The sequence below is a fragment of the Phaseolus vulgaris genome, chromosome 9, assembly GCF_051622355.1.
Source record: "Phaseolus vulgaris cultivar YP4 chromosome 9, ASM5162235v1, whole genome shotgun sequence".
Taxonomy (NCBI): domain Eukaryota; kingdom Viridiplantae; phylum Streptophyta; class Magnoliopsida; order Fabales; family Fabaceae; genus Phaseolus; species Phaseolus vulgaris.
This window is the reverse complement of record NC_143506.1, coordinates 18,890,824-18,911,593: the sequence shown is the minus strand read 5'-3', so window position 1 is coordinate 18,911,593 and position 20,770 is coordinate 18,890,824. Positions and strand designations below refer to the sequence as shown.

Sequence of the window (20,770 nt, the reverse complement as noted above, 5' to 3'; positions counted from 1 at the left end):
ACACTGCGTTCACCTGGTGCACTGCTCTAAGGTTCCTCCTGTAGGTGTTATTGGAGCTTCCACTGCCGACAAACCCTCCGACGATGGTGTTTATGATTTCCCAGTCACCCCTCCTCTCATTCTCCCTTGGGAGGTCTTCTCTTCTTGGAAGGTCATCCCTCATCGGTCGACGCTTGGGTCGGCGATCATCTCCTCATCCTCTTAGAGGAAAGTAATTCTTTCGTTTTGTGGTTTCGCCTCTCCGGGGGGACCGTCTTGTGCCTCGGCCCCCCTGAACGAACCGTCGTAGATGTCTGACCTGGATAAGCTCTTCTATCTTATCCTTGAGAGCCTGACATTCCTCGGTGGAATGTCCGTTGTTCTTGTGGTACTGACATCGTTTATTACGGTTGGCATTTTCCGGACTTGATGCCTTCCTGGGTGAAGGGATCAGCTCAGCGTTGAGGGTCTCGTCCAAGATTCTTCCCCTCTCGGTCGTCTGGGGGGTGTATCTTGCAAACCGACTGCCCCGGTTTTCTTTGCGCCTATCTCCCTGAGCGACTGATCGACCCTGACGCTCCTTCTCCTCTTTTCCCTTCTCGCCACTGACTTCCACTCGGGCCTAGTTACGGAACTTTCTCAGTTCCTCCAACTGCATGTACTTGGCAGCTCTCTTCCTGAGCTCGTCCAAGCTAGTGGTCGACTGCATGCAAAAGTTGTTAGCAAACGGTCTGACCGTAAGGCCGGCAACATGTGGTGCATGGCCACGTCCGGACTAAGGTTCCGGATGCTCATTGCAACCTTCCCGAACCTGTCGATGAAGGTCCTCAAGGACTCTCCCTTCTCTTGGCGGATGCCAACCAGGGCAATGGACGTCAGGGTGCGATCAGTTTGTGGCAAACTGCGTCTCAAACTTGGACATCAGCGTTGCAAAGCTATCGACAGAGTTGGGAGGGAGCTTGGTGAACCAGCTCAGAGCTCCTCCCTTCTACGATGTGGGAAACACTCGGCATAAGACCATGTCATCCGAGGTGTAAAGGCTCATGTGCGTAGTGTATGCGTCCATGTCTTCATTTGGGTCGGTCGTGCCATCATAGTGATCCCTGTTGAAGCCCTTCCACTTATCCGGCAACGGAACTCCGATGATAGAATTGGTGAAAGGATGTTGGCGCACCGAATCTAGGGTCCTGGTCGTGTGGACCGACTTGTTAGGACAGGACTCACCATCCATCTCCTGGGTGGGGATCTTGTCCTTGGTTTCTTCGATTGCCCTCGGGTTGGGAGGGGATGTGATTGACCTACCGATAAGGTTAGTTGGCATAACGAATGGTCCTCCCTCGACCAACTTCTTCTTCATATCCTCATTCTCCCTCCGGAGAGCTTGGATTTGCTGCTTATTCTTCCTTATAATCTCTTCATTCCTCCTCTTCAGCTCAGTCATCTCTCTCTGCAAAGACATCAACTAGTCAGCTTCGTTCATCCTCTCACTTGTCATGTTGCGGGTTAATACCGTTTACTAGCGTTCTTCACTCGATTTCTCTCAATCCCACGGTGGGCGCCAATTGTTCTCGAACGGGGGTTGGGCCCAAAGAACTATTGAGAGGATTCTTCTTCTACCTTCGGTCGGTCGGATTCAACTTCCTTTCTTGCAAGCTCCTCACTCTTTTTTACTCGTCTTACTTCTCGGTCTTCTTATAATCCAGACTCGGAGAGTACTTGCAAAAGGCACTTCGACGCTCAAGTGAGTAAAGGTGTCCGACACTCGGTTATTAAAGCCTTGTAGATGATGGCGTACTTGAACCTTGGAATGTGTGCTATTTATATTACTTTTGACGGACTTTCCTTATTAGGCCAGATTAGGAAGTTGAAATGCATTTAAGGGTGCCTTACCTAATTCCTAATTGTGGATTAACTTTACTGACTATTTTAAGCGTAACTGGTTCTGAGATATCAGTCAGTCCATGACTGAGAACCGAGACATATAATCAGTCATACGACCCTTACCAGTACGTTAATTTTGTTATGCAACTCAATTAAATATAATTCAAACAAATCCTATCCAACACAACTCAATCATAATTGACTATTAGATTAAGTCATTAAAAAATAACCTTTGAATAAAATGCAATACCTTGAAATTTTTAATTTTTTAAGATAACTATTATACTTTAGAATATATATATATATATAATATTTATATAATAAAAATATAATGATTTTTATAGTAAAATTCTTAGAAAACTAATACTTTTATTATATAATTTGGTTTAATTATTCGATTTAAAATTCATAAAGATGTTATCCAATAAAATTTAATTGTGTGTATTACAATGATCAAATTCACCAAAAATGTTATTAGGCTAGATTGAGTTAAGTGGGCTTGGTGCAAGACACTTACACCCCAATATATAAATTAATTGATATTATTATAATACTTTTATAAATATTTAATGAACTAAATTACATATTTTAATAAATATAAGATGAAAGGAAACATAATTCACTCTATAATATAGCATAAAAATTAAATATATAAATAATTAATTATGTGGACAATAATAAAAAAATATCAAAGTTTGCAATAATCTTTTTTAACAATGTCAAAAGGCATTGTACAACAAAGAGTCCTGATATATTGACATCTTCTGACAATAACACACATTTGAAGTTGCAAACATGACAATGACGTGTCAGAGTGAGATTGCGCGCGAATGAGCAGCGCAAGCTTTCAAAATAGGGTAAAAAAGAATATATTACATCAGTTCTTAGTAACAACTAGTGTAATATTTTTTTTTTACTCAGAATAACCCATATTACACCGGTTAAGTCATCTAACCGATGTAATATATGACCCATATTAAAAAAAAATGATTTTTTTTTCATAAAAAGTGGGTAGGTCATAAATGTCACATAGGTAACAACTTACAAACACACAGGTAACCAGTTTTGCGTGTGCCAGTATATGTGGAGGAACCTGAGGCTGGGTAACCAATTCTGGTAGGGTTATTACATCGATTAAGTCATCTAACCGATGTAATATATGATTTTTACATCGATTAAGTCATCTAACCGATGTAATATATGGTTTTTATTAAAAAAAATGATTTTTTTTTCATGAAGGGTGGATGACCATAAATGTCACTTAAGTAACCACTTTTAGACACACAAGTAACCGGTTTTGCGTGTGCCAGAATATATGGAGGAACCTGTGGCTGTGTAACCAGTTCTGGTAGGGTTATTACACCGATTAAGTCATCTAACCGATGTAATATATGATTCTTATTAAAAAAAATTGATTTTTTTCATGAAGAGTGGGTGGACATAAACGTCACATAACACACACATGGGTAACCAGTATTGCGTGCGCGTCACATAAATAACTACTTACAGACACACGGGTAACCAGTTTTGTGTGTGCTACGGGTCATATATTATAATATAGAGTCAATGTCACATCCTTACCAAATGTCATGTCTGCAGCGTCAATTAATGTCACACAAGCGATGTCAGTATTAATAAAACATATTTATACAACAAAATGGGTGTTGTGATAGTATATTTGACCTTGTTATGTTGAGCATCTGTACTTGCAATCTTACATTATCAATCAGCACACAACACAAATTGTGTTGTGCATAACTAGCAGAAGGTACATAGAACAAAAACCTGCACTTGCTTGTCAGTGTTATGTTACTTGTACTATCACCATTAATTGAACAAATAAAATCTGAATTTAACCTATCACAGACTACCAAACATTTATGTATGAATAATACAAGAGAACGTGGCAGTAAATATACAAATTTAATTACATAAAAAATTACACAAAAACGACCTGACCTGATTAATTGCCAACACGTCTGTTCTTGTCCTCCAAAGAATGTTTTGCTCCTTAAAGAAAAACTTCTTTCAATCTACTTTGACGTCTCCAAGATGATCTATCTAGCTTTTGCTGTGAAAACTCTGTTGTACCAAATGGAATGCAGTATCATGTGGAATATATCGTACTTGACAGGGCTTCTGTGCCATAGGAAATGCTGCTGCACCTTTCTCACCATCATCTGCATTTGAAGATACCTCTTTTGTGGGATGGAAAGGAGTATACTCTTCAGATTTGGAATATCCTTCTCCAACACAAAAACAGCAAAGGATTCCCAATTCAACATCTCAAAAAAAGGAGGCACAAAGTTATCTGATATAATTACTGGCACACATTCAAAGAAAATGGCCTCCACAACTCTTGGACTATTGACTTCATAGCCCTTCGCACAAATGCAGTACTTGCTGCTCTTCATGTACTGGATGTAGTTCCTGTTGCCCTTAGACCTTGGCAGTGTCCCGAAGATTTTCATGTCAGGGTCTTTATTTTCCCAGTGCTGAAGCAGGATTGGTCTAAGATAACCATGCATACCCCCTGCAAAAAACGCCAGAGTTTTCCTCTTTGAAACTCGGTTTCCACCAATGTTTCTAGTGGGCCTCTGAGCATTGCGGACATAAGTTTCAGGAAGAGACACGTCCTTCCCCAAGACAAAACCTTCTTTCACATCAGCATTGCATAGGGCTCTTAAGCACCTAGCCATGTCTTTCTTTGTTTCTTTAGGGGCCTGCATAGTGTAGGCAAGAGGCATATTTCATGAAAAGATACGACAGAGAAGACTAATATGATATTTAACAATGCATGCCATAAAAGTGGTAGTAGTATCAATGATTGTCAAATAAGAAACTGATACAGAAGAAAAGACACATTCATTGAAGTAGGGAAAAGCACATATACCCAGTCATGGCAAGCAACTAGGAAATGATCAGCACCTCCAGTTCTGTTCCAGAAATTATGTTTACCCGCAATCATGTCTACATAATTTTTCAGATATTGAACCAGGTTCCTAGAACTATGTGAATTCTGTACATATAAAGTTTCCTCTAGCATCCGAGAACTGAAAGGTAAGTAAAATAGGTGGGCCTTCTTTGGGTCCTTGGTCACAAATTGCTTACTAGCTTCCATCTGCTTCATGAACCATCCCTCGGAAGCATAAATTCCCAGAAGATACGGTGAATGCATTATGGGCTTAGCTCCTTCTCTATACACATACACTTTGAGTGTTCTCTCCATTAATTCATAGCTCCTGGCAATTAGACAGCGAAGAGATAATTAATACCAATCTTAAACAAAAAGTATATCTCTATAAGAATCTTGCTTCATATATCATTGTTTCTTGCTGCAATTTATACAAATGCACATATCTGCCATGTTTTTGGAACAATTATGTTTCTCTGAATAGCCAGCAGAAATTTTAACATCCAGAAATTGAGCAATTTTATGAATTATACTAAATCTTGTACGATGAATTTACTTGTTATGACTTAACGGAATGACAAATAGCGACTCTCCCTCACTTTCCATAAAAATTACAGCTCATACTATCATCACAAAGTTATCCATAAGAATTGTTCTTCCCGGAGATGCTTCTGAAACATGTTTTTTGAAACAAAATATAGAACCACAATGATCAAATGATACCTCTTGAACCTGGAAACATTTCGAAACAGCGGAGCATAAAGATTTACGTCATCATTTATAATTGGTGCATTTTCAATCTCTGATCTGGTCTGCAGCAGCTCTTGATCAACAGCCAAAGACCACCTTGGCCTCTAGAAAGAAGGTGGAAACGTTAGAACAAAACTCAAGAATATGATTAATAACTTAATAAGTCATAAAATGAAAAAAAAAATGGCATTAAATCATTTACCATAGAACGATATGAGGCACGGTTCTGAAGCAATAACTCATTCATTTCAGAGATTGTTGTTACTTCTAGAAGTGGTATTTGAGAACCTTTAGTCTCCTTAGGCATACTGCTGATAGAAGAATTATTTCCTACTAGCTTGAACCTCTCATCCTCCGTGAATTCAGTTTCATCATAATCATTTGATAACATTGGAGGCGTAATATTTTGGCTCACATTTGTTGGACTTGGAGGAGCCAAATGAGAAAGGGAATGAGACACATTATTGTTGTAAATACTCAGTCCTAGATTTCCTGTCCGATCTGTTGCAGAACCATTATTTGATTTCTGAGTACTTTCTTCAGTGGAACTTTCATCAGTTACACCAAATTCTAAAGATCTGCCTGATTCCCTTGCTGGTTCCGAGATAAAACCGGTGCTTGAAATAGTGTCTTTTACCTCAGAAGTCTTGGTTATATTAACAATCTCACGGGCATTTTCGCCAGTTGAATTTGCTTGATTAAAAAAAGTCATATTTTTAATCGTTTCGGAGTTGGATGGTACATCTACAACTTGGAATCTAGTGCTATCCAACGTTGGTGTCATGTTGCCAGAGAATACAGTGGGTTGAACAGCACCATACGGAAGTTCCAAATACTGGAATACTAAAATTATTGCAATTGTAATGCTGATAAACCCTAACAATCTCTTTTTTTCCAGCTTAAATATTGAAAACAACTCTTGACCCATTCTGCTAAAATTACTGAACAACTGTCGCTGTCCAATCGCCATGGCAACTCTGCAAAAGAAAATGGTACAATTTTGTGTAATTTGTGAGGGATTTTCAAAATTAATAAAAGGCTGTATCTTTTCATAAGTATGTATATATTCATAGAACATATAAATATTAAAGGAAGTTATTGTTGTGTAAAACACCATTGTTGATAACCTTGAAGTGTGTAAAACAGATCAAGGGAATTCCCATCATATTTTGAAGGGATTGACTGTTACACACTTTAAACCCAGTTTACACAGATTGGTGGAGACAAAATGAACCTAAATAGTTAGTGTACATGCGCATTGGAATACACTGTTTAACTTCTCAAATGCACCCAATTTAAATGCATGGTGTCACAAAAAATTGGCATTAGCAAGAAGGTAAAGTAAAACAGACTCTCGTTTTGCCAACTTCAGAGATATCAGTGGAATAAATCATCGTGCAGCATTCCACATATGAATTCCCTTTTCTATGAATGTCCTAATTAAGAAACTAATCCACCGTCTGCATGTTTACTCACAAGTCTACAACAAGTGAGATGGTCATTTGAAGTTGAAGTTCATAGAAGCAAATGGCCCTAAACTAAAAAAACACTGTGAAAGGGGTGAGGGAAAAAAGTAGCATACAAATTAACAGACGCAGTGCAAAGTTCAAAATTTCAGAACCAGTGCAAAGTCGGTGTCCTCAAAACCCATCTCTCTATTCTGATGCTACCCTCATGAACAGTAAAAGTCCAGCTCCAAATTAATTGCTTCTCATTCTCCTACAGAAAGCATAAAACGATAAAGAAAATCAAATAACTAGGACAGAAATGAAGGAAAATGAGAATTGAGAACACAATGAGATAACTTCACCAACAAAAGAAACAGCATTCAACTCCTCCTCAGGTTGCTCTAGTACAGTCACAAACACCTGGTAATCACTTCACGTTTCAGTTAACTTGTGGATTTCAAGGGCCAGTTGTAAAATTCGATTCCAAGATCATTTTAATTCCTCTCCCCTCTTTTAGGAAACTTCAGATCGAGGTCCCTGCTACTATATTATTAAATATTTACTTTTAATTGGGATGTAAGAAATTAAAATAAACATTCTAGCTGTTCTATGTTCCAGGTTGAACATAAAAAAAAGCAAGTAAAATAATGTCAAAGACTGTACCTGCCATTTAAAGAAGATGTTGGAAGATTCTTTTCTTAACTCTGGTCCTTCATGTTCGAAGTTGAAGCGACGAAGCAAAACAGAGACTGACTTGAACTTGGTGGACCGTGATCCCTTTAAGACGCCGAACGCCACCAACTTCAAAGATTCAGCAGCAGCCAAAGTTTGTAGTTACTCTCTTCCTTCTCTCTCTTTCTTCATCAATAACTGTAAAAAGTAAAAACACTACCTCCACTTTCAAAACAAACGACAATTTGCAATTACTACTCTGTGGTACCTTGTCCTATGGGTCGCAGTCATTCAAATTTGAACATTATCATAATTGTTTATTTTTATTCGCTAACGTTTTGTTTGTTTTTATTTGGCTATTATTTGATAAAATATTGTTTTCACTATTATTTATAAATATTTTATTTATGTTTTTTCAATAGAAGAATTTTGAGTATCATGATGAGTTTAAGAGCGGTGGGTCCTTAATATAAAATCCATTTTGGTAATTGATTAACCCATCATCACGTTTTTTTCATTTCACATGACAACTTCTTGTCGTGTACATGTGACGTTTTATTTACATAAGAAATTCATATATAAATAGAAAATGATACTTTCATAAATAAATCATAAAAATATATAATAAAGATTAAGTTTAGAATTAAATATATGAAAAAATATTAAAATAATAATATTGAGAATGGTTAAGTATAAAAAGTATGGGTTATGAATGTATTATTATTCTGTATAAATTATAACAAACCTTCCAAAAAATTAGGTATTTATTATAAATTATTAAGCAATTAAATAACATCAATAAATAATTATATGTTAGTTTAAAATTAGAATGTTGTGTAATGATAGGAATGACTTAAATATGTATTTAACATTTTTATGGATATGTTTTATTATACAAAGATGACGAGATTTAATAAAGAAAAATAGTTCGAATACGTTACAATTTAAATATTTATTATATTAACGTTCAAATGAAAAATATTAGACTAAATTAAAATTTTCGTTTTTTTTTATTTTTTTATTTCTGATTTGTGATTTTAGTTCTTATTTCTTTTCCGTGGTTTTAGTTCATAAACTTTAAAACAACTGTAATTTTTGTCTAATTTTCTAATTTCCTTAAGTTGATTTTTTATTTTTAATTAGTTGAGATTATATTCTTGTTGTATAAACAATATTTTGCTTGATGAAAATTGTTGAAGGAATGTCTATAAAAAGGGTTTAAGACCTCCGGTAAAGGTATGTTTTTTTTTCTGATAGACTGAAACAGTATTTATAGTTTGAATGCTCTCACGGACTTGATCGTCGGAGTGTGATCAACATCTAAAGCCCCTTCTGTCACAAAGTAACAACATCTCGGAGCATCCATTGAAGACAAATCAAGTGGAGCTCACCATCTAGTCCGACCGAGGTCAACCGACGAGAACATTTGGCGCCCACCATGAGGCCCGATAAAACCTAATCTCACCCACATTTGCGACTGAGCATTCCATGTAATGAGGAACACGAGGCAAGGATCAATGGGATCTGAAGGAAGCAAGGTCCCCGCCTTGCAACAAATCATGGAGGCCATGAGGGCTCTCCAGGAGGCAAACGAAGAATATCGACGAGAGCAAAAGCGAATCTGAGAATAAGCCAAGGCCGAGCAAGAACGGCTACGAGCATAAGCCCGAGCTGACTAAAAGCGCCTTCAGGCTCACCTTATGGCAGAGATTGAGGCCTCCTGAATAACTGTGGAGGAGCATGCACAAACCAATGAGGTGTTGCACAAGACCAACGAGGAGCTACAGAGGAGCTTGCGCCAACAGGGTCGACGTCCCGTCCCGGAACGTTCCCCATATTTGTCATCCAAGGATGATGCCAAGTCGTTCTCTTAGCAAATCATGGACGAGCCTGTGTCAATAACACCCAAGATCGCCTTTTCTCTCTGGTGTAAAAGATCCTAAAAGTCATCTAAAGGCGTTCAGGGCTCAAATGATCATCTCTAGGGGGTCTGATGCAATTCGATGTAAGATGCTCAAGGGTACATTCACAGGGACAACCCTGCAATGCTTTAGTAGGATCCTAGATGGACACATAACCTCTTTCCCTCAATTCTCTAGACTGTTTAAAGAGTGGTTCTCGACTAACAAGGTCAACCCCCCATGATTGTGTGATATGTTCAATGGCAGACAAAGCGAAGGAGAGTCGGTAAAAGGATACTTGAATAGATTTTGTGCAGTCTCAGTAAGACTTCGAACCCAGGATGAAGAGATGGTGGTGGTCCCTTTCGTACAAGGGATGACAACAAGCCCGTTCAACGATTCACTAATAACTAATAAGGAATCCGAGGGAGACGTTATTTGATGTACGTGAACGAGCTACCGCCCATATCGAGGTTGAAGAGGCCGTGCTTAGGAAAAATGGCAGCTCACGGTCGAAGCAACCCAGGCACAAGGAAAATAGCCGAGATCGTTCCATCAAGAGCAATGAGGCATCCATCGAAAAGAGAATGAACCCGATGTATGTCTTGTATGTCGCCAAGAAGGATGAACCTAAAACAAAGGCCAGGGAGGAGACGGAGATCAGACCCAAATTCCGAGTATCTTGTAAAGAACTCTTAAGCATGCCAAGGGTAGCGGATAAGCAAGTACTTAAGCGTAGTAAGCTCGGTTGGATGAAGTTATACCCAGCTCGGCCTGGGGCAGGTGTGGGCCCAATGGCACGTTACGAGGTAGACCTAGATGATTGGTAGCCTATACGTAAAAGATAATTAAAGTAAAAATAACAGAAGGAATAACTGAATTAGTTAAAGTGTATATATCTTTTAAATACAAATGAAAGTTGTTAGCAATGATGTGACATAACACCCGAAAAACAAAGGTGCATGTTAACATAATGTTTTACTGTTGAAATTATATGCTTGTTGTTGAGATTATATTCTTGTTGTTGAAACAATATTTTGGTTGATGAAAATTGTTGAAGGAATGTCTATAAAAAGGGTTTAAGACCCCGGGTAAAGGTATGTTTTTTTCTGAATACTTTAGACTAAAACAAATTTTATAGTTCAAATGTTCTCACTGACTTAATTGTCGGAATGAGATCAATCGGTAGAACCCTTTCTTTCACAAAGCAATAGCATCTTAAAGCATCCATTGAAGATAAATCAAGTGGAGCTCACCACCTAGTCTGACCAAGATCAACCGACGAAAACAATTGTTATATATAAAAAAGTTGTGAATAACTCGATTTTACTTAAGAATTTACTTAAGAATAATAATTTTTAAGTAAAATCTATATATAAGTGCTTATTTATCTATGAAATTGGAAATTATTACTAAGTAATAACAAATTTTGTATGATTGTTTACACCTACCCATTTATCACAAGCTTTCCATACCTACAGTGCTATCTTGCACTCAAAGAATAAGTGTGTAATGGTTTGTTACATTTCCCTGCACCTCTGCATCCAATTTTGTTTTGTGGTTACCTTATTTAATATAACCTTCCAAGCATAGTATTATGTTGATGCTAATGCCTTTATATTCCATAGTAAGGTGAAGGAGTCAATTGGTTCTCCTGTGTTGCTTTCTTACAGTTTTGTGTAAGCTCCCTTTACCATGTATAGATCCTCCTATTCATCTCTCCTTTGACCCATATTATTTTCCTATCCTTAGATTCTCATCTCCACAAAAATTTTCTTGTTTCTTGGATCTAGTTCTTGACTTGGTAAGTATTTTATTCTATTTATTTTTTACTTTGTTTCCATACATCTTTGTAAGAATATCCTCCATTTCAACCTAATTAGCCCATTTCTTATTAATTAATTGAATATCCCTATCTACAATTACTCCAATGGTAACGTCCTCTTCATCATTTACATCCATTACAAGAAGCATACTTCCATAACACCATAGTAAAAATCATTAGGACATAATTCAATCCAGTAAATATAAATAACTAATATATTTATTATTAAAGTATAGGCTCTTATTATATAACAAATACAAATTCTAAAAAATCTCTCACATGTAACCATAATTCTTCAAACAAATTGCATCATGAATTTCTTAAACACACTTATGCATGTTATTTATTTTCACTTTTCCAAAAAATGTTCCATATCATATATTATATAATTCAACCACTGAAACTTTCAGCATTCAAATATGATTAAACCATGATAATCATTATTATCAATGTATTGGAAGTGTAAAATAAATAATGTAATTTTTAAAGGAGAATTAAAGGTAAGGAAGTGTTTGCTTTGGTTCAACTTAAAGTTTGGTCTTGAGGTTACATTCAAGTCATATTCTGCGCATTTTTCCTTTTCTGATTGGTACCTTGATCATTTGGTTTGCATTGGGATGATATCATGATTCCCCTTTTTAGGTGTATGAGTGAAAATCTTAGGTAATTTTTTTTCTCAAATTTAGATAAGAGGAGAAGATTAAAGGTTGAGTTTCATGCATAAGGTTGAATCACCCCTAAAATGGTTCATATTTATTTATTTTTTTATTATCGATAAAAAAAATCATTATTATTAATACATTTATCACAAATAAAACATGAACGAGTAACCTAAAAATTACATGCAATTTAATTTTCTATGAGATTAGTTTAAAAATTCTTAATTGTAATTCAAATATTGCACATAAATAAATAAGACTATTAATGAACTGATATTTAAATTTACCTTTCGTAAAATATCAAATACATGAACAGTAAATATAAATAAATAACTATTGCTGATAAAAAAATATAAATAAATAATAGAGGGAAATTCTCATTAAACCAAGTCAGCGAACATATATGAAACACGTGTACGTGTAGAAGTGTTTCATATGAGCAACATATGTTAATGAAACTTTAGGACATTTTTATTGTAAGGTTCATATATAAAGTTATGAATTTAATATCTGAATTTTATAAAAAAGTATTTATTGAAATAGGTTGATATAATATAAAATTTAAAAGACCTTATATTATAAGAATAAAAAATGTTTTTTAATTAAATTGATTTTTTTCATCGACAATAAATTAAATTAAATCGGTTGACTTAAAGGTGGTCAAACCCTCATACAGAGAATAAAAGATAAAAGTTCTTTTCTACCTTCGTATTTAAAATCCACAGATTAATCATCTACTTCCTTTCCCAACACTAATAACTGAAGAATAAAACAACGCATCAACCTTAAATCGAGTACATATATACCAAGGGTTAAAGACATCATTCAGAGAACGAGAAACTCACTAACGGTATCTTTGATTTGATCCAAGACCAAACTTTGACCTGTGCAAGAGAAAATACTTCAATATGATCAACCACTCCTACTTTAAACAAACAATTATTCCTGTGTCTCCAAATCTCACTGACCAAAGCTATCCAAATATTACCCATAGTAAGATTAACTGAATTAGGTGCATCCAAAATCTTTAAATGTTCAAAATGTGACCCGAGAACAATAAGATCAACCGAATTCATTCCTAACCATTCATAACATAGGTCCCAAATTAGCCAAGCAACCTTGCAACCGAAGAATAAATGATTTGTTGTCTCCTCTGATAACCTGCATAAGCTGCAAAGATTACTCTCAATCTATATCCCTCGTCTTTTCAGATTTACCTGGGAGGCTACCTTGTTTTCAATCACCCTCCAAGTTCTGACATGAGCTGAAGGCAACGCTTTAATCGCCTAGAAAGATTTGTAAAATCTTGAATCTTCCTCTTCGTCTTCTCCCTTTAATAACCCGTAAGTAGACTTGACTGAAAACACGGTTGTCTCACTATCCTTCCTGACCCATTTATCCCCTATCTCTGACTCCATCCTCCTATTAGAAATCGTCTCTAAAAGCTGATTTACTTGATCTCCTCCCAAACGAACCCGTTCTCCACCTTAGTTAAATTGAATATATATATACATGTATGGCATTCAAATTTTAATATATAACCATAAGTGAAAACCATTCATAAAATATTAATCCAAGAATCTAATAGTTGTAAATTTGTAATCCTAACAGTTAAATAATGAAAATCACCACTTGTTGTAATAAAACCATAATTCTTATTACCTTTATTCAATATGAGAAAACCAAATTTTTGTATCATTATTTTACGATACCTAACTTAATAGAAAATATTATTTTTACATTTGTATACTGAAAGACATGTGACATTCAATCTTTCAAAATTTATCCACCTTCTCACATGAGTCTACATTATTAAATAAAACTAATAATAAATATGGATTAATTGTGGTAGACTTGATAACTACAAACATGAACAAAAGATGATTATTCTTTCTCAACTTGTAACTCTCTAAATGGAGAAGAAAGAGTATCATTGAATATGATATATTTAGATACCATAACCAAAGTTTCTTATTAATTATTAACTCTTCTAGAGTTCCTATTATATCGAAGTGAACCACTAATGCTATCATCACTGAGCCCATTGCTCAATCACATTTTTACACCTTGCTCACTTCACTTAAAATACAACTCATTATGATATATATTATATATAATAACTACTGCATTTATTACTAAAATATAAACTCACGTTAGGTAGAGAAATATAAATTCCCACTAGATTTCAATTTCAGTACACCATATTTAGATGTCCACGATATGCCAGTGCTTTCTAGACATAGTTTGGTACATGTGTTGAAGTTAACCCAAAGTGTGAGAAGCACCAAGCTACTTTAACCAACACATACATGGCCACTTCATATAAAGCATTCCCATTGAATTGCTCCATTCAGAAAAGACCCTCCCATGTCTCAGACAAATCTCCTCACTTCAACCTTCCACCCTTCCCTGCCTTTAAGGTAAACATAATATCTAACTATGTATGTATGTATCCCTTACGACACATTGGTTTTTGTTTGCTTTTTCCACTTTAACTGTAAGTAAATGTGTGATTTATTGAGTAGCCACTCAAGAAAATTCTGCCTGGAGTCCCTTTACAAATTGATGTTCAAAAGATTATCACAGACACTGCAGCTAAATTGCTTGAGGCTTTCGTAGATTCATTCTTTGAATTTGTTGACCAACCGCTGCTTCCATCTCAGGTACCTATGTACGATAAGGAAGTGTTTCTGCTTCATTCATGTAAAAAGCACAACATATATAGGTTCTTTTAAGCCTCTAATCAACATTGTTCCATTAACTGTGCAGAGTAACTTTGCTCCGGTGGAGGAGTTGGGTGAAGCCATACTTGTTACCAGCATCCAAGGACGAATTCCAGATGATTTTCCAGAGGGTGTCTATATTAGAAATGGTGGGGATTCCTTTGAACTTTTTGTATTATTAACTCAACATCATTTCGATATATAAATAAATAAGCCCCCTAGGCCCCTAAGTTTATATGTAGCATAGTTATACGCATGTATATTATTGCAGATCGAGATTATGTGCACACACAAATGGTGTGGAGATCCTGAGAAAAAAATATTTATGTATTGGAATGAAAAGTCAGCGGAAACCTAGTTTAGCAGTGAAAGTATGTGGTGCTGCTGCAGGTGGTAGTTGAATATCAGATGCTTTTGAATTTTTTTGTTGATGTCTTCCTCTTTGTAATAGACACTTTGGAGTAGATGTTTCTTGATCCAAGTAGTGTCCTGTAATAGCAACCTGGCTTAGAGGAATATATGGATGTTGAAGCTGTTTTCTCTTAGGAATATGCTTCTAGTATGTGCTTATCTTGGAAGAGGTTGATTAGGATAACTTTTTCTTTGTTGGTTGAAGATCCCATGTGCTTATTTTGGGAGTGGTTGATTAGGATAACTTTTTCTTTGTGTTGGATTGAAAGGCAAAGATATTTGATATATATAAATATAAATTTAACTCTTAGATTTTATAAGATTAAGTTAAGTTTATTGTCTTTTCATAAAAAGATATAAGAGTTGGAGTATCAAAGTTTTCTGTACATATTATATCATTTTATTGGTAAAAAAAAACTTAGACTCCTTGGCATTTTTCCTTCTTTGTACTTAATAATTCAATAAATTCTATAAACTCCATTTCTGAGAGAAAAAATGAGAATTTTACATTGCTTTCAGTCCTTATATTCTTCTTCTAATAAGATTGCGGAGAAAACAGTGAAAACGACATAAGCTACAGTTGCAGGCTGCAATACAACATAATCAAAATGTCAAGGCTAGTGTACAGTAAGATAGGAAGTCACTGTTTGATTAGATTAATTAATTAGTTAATCTAGGAGCATACTAGAATCCCCATTAACATCAGATAAGTCTGCTTTTCATTTACTGATTAAGTTCATTATTTAATTCTTGTGATCACTGTTTCAATTTTATAAGTAAAACCTCTTAAAGATATCTACATGTATAAATATTATGGATTTGCGCTTAATATGAGATTTTGCTACACATGTAGAAAACTAAGTCATATATTCAACCCAACTATTTTTAAAGTTCAGTGTAGAGTGCTAATGGGTACATATTTTGCAGGACCAAATCCACTTTTTGGAGGGTTAAAATCAACAAATTCTATCTTTGGGAGGTCAAGTCACATTTGGGTGGAAGGAGAGGGAATGCTTCACGCAATTTATTTTAAAAGGTCAAGTGAAGGGAGGTGGAAGGTCCTTTACAACAACAAGCACGTTGAAACCGATACATACAAGATTGAAAAGCAACTCAGCAAACCATCGTTTCTACCGGCCATTGAAGGCGACTCACTCGCCATTTTGTCTGCTTATCTGCTAAACTGGGTCAGCCTACTAGTTGTTATGATTCTTAGCACACTAAAGTACACTTGCTTGCAAGAAATAATATAATGAGGATCTCACTAAAATTTGGCAGTAGTACACATAGAAAGCTTGTTTCTTCTCAACATTCATGCATTTACATGTCTAATTATCAAACTCATTTGTGAAGTGTTGGAAATCTAACATGGACTAGAGATTAAAGTCTTTCATTGTATATAAGTAGGTGCAAACCTCAATCTTATGAGTCGATTTTATGGGGTTGAGTTAGGCTTAAAGTTCACTTCGTAGTAGTATGAAGAATCAAGCAACAATTTGATGAAATTTTGGACGCATTTAATTATTGATGTTATGGAATAAAAGGTAAACAAAGAAATGAAGGAAATAAAATACTGAAATAGGAAAATATATTAAGTGAAACAAACAGAAAAAGATATTCATTATCTTTGCATTTATGCAGTTAGTTGCATTTATGTGCAGTTAGAAAAAAACACAATATCAAATATTGGCATGCCACAATTAGTGACATCTTGTAGATTTTGTGGATTTAACAGTTGCGATTTGGCAAAGCAAACAAGTACATCAGCAACACCAATGTGTTTGAGCATTCTGGCAAGTTTTACTCGGTTGCAGAAAATCACATTCCTCAAGAGATTGATATCTTCACACTAAAAACTTTAAGAAATTGGGATGTCAATGGCGCCTGGGATCGTCCTTTTACCAGTCATCCAAAGGTTTTTCTTTTTATGCATATCAACAAATCAATAGTTTTAGCACTCTAAATTGTATTCTTGCTCTCAAATTCTTTGATGTTCTATCACAGAAGGCTCCAGATACGGGGGAGCTAGTTACATTAGGAGTTGCAGCAACCAAACCTTTTGCAGTTGCTGGGATTATTTCTGGTATTCCTTGTATTGTAAAAGTAAAGAAACAAAGTGTATTCATTAGTTGCTTGCAGTAGTGAGTAATATCTGAGATTTTAAGTACATGCTTCTTTTCCTCTCCTTTTTCAGCTGATGGAGAGAAATTGGTTCGAAAAGTTGACCTCCAACTCAATAGGTCCACTCTTTGTCATGACATTGGTGTTACAAAGAGGTAGCATTGCTGACTATTGTGCTAGTTTTTTTATCAGCAATAAAAACTGGGGTGATCCACCCATATACATATATTTCCAAGTAATTCTACCAAAAAAACCTACCTCAATTGAGAATGGTTCCCATGTTAACACAAAAATATATCAAAAAGCACTACATTCATAAACACCCTGCCCTTCAGCTAGAGTTTGATTACTCAAAAACACCTGATAAGGTACACACCCTTCAGTCAGAGCTTTTACAAAAACAGAATGGCCAAAGTAAAAGGGTAGATCTGCACTAAAAAAACTGCAGATTCTCAATCTGTAGTATGTTGAAGCCAGCCTATAGCAACAGTATTGTAACAGCACAAGAATATGAGGTGCCAACTCCAATGTTAACGTGCGTTGTGTGTTCAATAGAGGCATACTTGCAGCACTAAAAAAACACAGAAACCAAGCAATAGGAGGCCATAACATGCAGACTTATCCCTTGGAGTTAATTATTATTTAAAATCTGCATTATAAAATATGTATTTTGTGGGTTTGTGTTTTTCAGGTACAATGTGATCATGGATTTTCCTCTAACTATTGATCTAAACAGAGTTCTTAGAGGAGGCCAGTGAGTGCATCTCATTTGTATGAGAGATCATGCCTTCAATTTAATCTACGATGAAGTTATACAAAAATATCCTTAACTGAGTATCTCTTGTCTGCGTGTAGATTAATAAAGTACAATAAGGAAGAATACGCAAGGATTGGGATACTGCCACGCTATGGTGATGCCAACTCAATCAAATGGTTTGAGGTGGAACCTAATTGCACTTTTCACATTATCAACTCTTTTGAGGATGGGCACGAGGCAAGTTATATGAATCTCTTGTGTGTAACCAAACATGCACTAAAAGAAATTATTAGATTTGTGATCAAAAGGGGTGCGAAAAGATTTTGAAAATATAAATGAATGTGTATCAACAGGTTGTGGTGAGGGGTTGCAGATCTCTAGATTCACTAATTCCTGGACCTGTCCTAAGTTTGAAGGAATACGAGTGGTTATCTCGCTGTTACGAATGGCGATTGAATATGCACACTGGAGAAGTCAAGGAGAAAGATATCTGTGGAGCCAACGTAGTTTATATGGATTTTCCTGTGATCAATGGAAACTTCATAGGAGTGAGGAATAGATATGCATACACCCAAGTAGTCGATCCAATTGCAAGCTCTACTCAAGGTACATTATTGAAGATTTTCTTGTCTTTTTTTCCCCTCAAGAATTATAAATAGCCTTTCATATTTGTTATATAAACGTTCTATAACATGACTATGTCATTGGGTCATTTAGACGCGCCAAAATATGGAGGCTTAGCAAAACTCTACGTTGAAGGATCATGTACAGAGTTCTCCATGGTAAGAGAATGCTTGCACAACACGTTTTACTGATATCAATTTCATAACTTGGATTTTGTGATTCAGGGAGTCAAAGAGCAACCTGAAGAGCCTATAAGAGTGGAGTGCCATATGTTTGAGAAGAACACATTTTGCAGTGGGGCTGCCTTTGTCCCCAGAGAAGGGGGTCTTGAAGAAGATGACGGTTGGATCATAGCTTTTGTTCACAATGAAGATACTAACATATCAGAAGTGAGTTGATATTACTCCTTAGCCTATGATGGGTCTTGCTGAGTATTACACATACACTAATCACCTCTTATCCACTTTTCTTTCAGGTTCATATAATCGATGCAAAGAAGTTTTGTGGTGAAATGGTTACCAAAATTACCATGCCTCGCAGAGTACCATATGGGTTTCATGGAGCTTTCATGCAAAATTCGTTTCAGGCACAGGAGCACAACAGTGTGTATCACCAACAAGCGCCTTAAAAACCTGTATTTCTCCAAAAATTTTCCTCCATCCAAGCTGCCAAATACAGTAACGCCAAGTAAAGTCTTAATTTTGTATCTATTACATCATGTTCATAGATCTCTACTTGCAATATCCATTTCCTCTTATGGTTCGCAGTGAAGATGCTTTCTTGTAGATGTGTCTATACATATTTTGTGCACAAATGATCTGCATATTACTAAATTATTAAAATCAAATTATGAACTGAATGTTTAAATTATAGAGGGTGTCAAAATATGATTTTTGCTTTTTGTTAGACTGTTTAAACAGTTCAAGTTGGATTATATCATGGTAGACCAAGAAAAAAAACCTCGAAGAAGCATTTGCAGACCGTGGCAATCTGATCATGTTGTCGGTGAATGATTTTATGTATCTGGGGATTTTTATGTATCTTAAACTGAAACAAAAACTGATTTTATGAAGCTTATAATCTTTTTTTCCATCACAATCTAGCTTTCCACAGTCACACTCATATCAGTGTAGGCTACATCCATTTGCTGAAATATCTCATGATCTTGTTGATTTGTAGGCTACGAATATATTCTACCTTATTTCTGTAATGATTTGGAAATATGTTTCATTCGGCAATGTTATATAATACTGGCCCAAACTAAGGACAGAATTAATATAAACTATAATATGTACATTTTTTAAACCAAATTTGAAGTTTTATAATAACTTATATTTTATGTATTATTAAATACAGCATATATTATTAAGGTAAAATTTTAAATATCATTGGATAGTAACGGTTAGGAAGGTAATATATTAACACCATAATCAGGGAAAACATACACCTTACATAATAATAAATTAATATTTTAATACTTTTTATTTTATTTTTAAATTCTCTTATATGCATTCTCTATTTTGATCATTTATATATATATATATTTAATATTAAAATTTGAATAAATATTATTATTATTATAGTATATTTTAATAAATATGAATATACATGAGAAGACATATAAATTAAGTGCACCTACTCTATTGATGTATTGGGAAGGAAATGTAGTCAACATATTAGTTATATATGGTAAATTTACAAATATTTTTAATTTTAAAAATAGAGAAGAAAAAAAAAAGCAGTTTCCAAAACAAATAGACCAAACTCAAAATCAAACTGTTTCGTGATTAATTTGAATCAAATTGAAAATTAAAAAAGTATTAAGAAGCATCATGTCATAATCAATCAGATTAAAAACACTCCGTGTAAACCCACACAAATTTTATAAATTCAAAACATTATAGCAATTGAAAAAAAAAAATAAGTCTAGAACAACAACCTACCAATTTCTCCACTCTCTCTGAATAAAGTAGTCCACATCTAACAAATAATAAATAAAATAAATTTTTAAAATTAAAAAACCGCTTTCTTAACTGCTTTGAAGAAAATGTCAAATTAGTGTTTCACAAAGAAAATTACCGATTATTGTGATGGTGCCCAGAATC

General features: G+C 35.1%; 2 protein-coding genes across 9 annotated transcripts; one reads left to right on the top strand and one right to left on the bottom strand.

Annotated features, from left to right (window-relative positions):
• Positions 1-3,552: 3,552 nt before the first annotated feature.
• Positions 3,553-7,937, bottom strand: LOC137820981 (putative glycosyltransferase At5g03795). Of its 7 annotated transcripts, none has more exons than XM_068625344.2 (7): positions 7,636-7,937; positions 7,335-7,515; positions 7,107-7,243; positions 5,727-6,501; positions 5,498-5,628; positions 4,754-5,102; positions 3,553-4,583 (listed from the first exon to the last, which is right to left on the bottom strand). In XM_068625344.2, the coding sequence occupies exons 4-7, from the start codon at positions 6,492-6,494 to the stop codon at positions 3,918-3,920; spliced, it is 1,914 nt and encodes a 637-aa protein (XP_068481445.2). In that variant the 5' UTR covers positions 6,495-6,501; positions 7,107-7,243; positions 7,335-7,515; positions 7,636-7,937; the 3' UTR covers positions 3,553-3,917. The 7 variants fall into 7 exon arrangements, with proteins under 7 accessions (XP_068481445.2, XP_068481448.2, XP_068481450.2 ...); XM_068625347.2 differs by having other exon boundaries at positions 7,335-7,509; positions 7,636-7,933; XM_068625349.2 differs by having other exon boundaries at positions 7,335-7,392; positions 7,636-7,910.
• Positions 7,938-14,225: 6,288 nt separating this feature from the next.
• On the top strand, positions 14,226-19,571 carry LOC137822788 (carotenoid 9,10(9',10')-cleavage dioxygenase 1). Of its 2 annotated transcripts, XM_068627786.2 has the most exons (13): positions 14,226-14,449; positions 14,555-14,692; positions 14,799-14,901; positions 16,091-16,350; positions 16,899-17,078; positions 17,168-17,246; positions 17,358-17,439; positions 17,976-18,038; positions 18,140-18,278; positions 18,395-18,647; positions 18,759-18,823; positions 18,890-19,054; positions 19,141-19,571. In XM_068627786.2, the coding sequence occupies exons 1-13, from the start codon at positions 14,339-14,341 to the stop codon at positions 19,291-19,293; spliced, it is 1,791 nt and encodes a 596-aa protein (XP_068483887.1). In that variant the 5' UTR covers positions 14,226-14,338; the 3' UTR covers positions 19,294-19,571. The 2 variants fall into 2 exon arrangements, 1 of the variants encoding a protein (XP_068483887.1); XR_016515862.1 differs by lacking the exon at positions 18,759-18,823.
• The last annotated feature ends 1,199 nt before the right edge of the window (positions 19,572-20,770 follow it).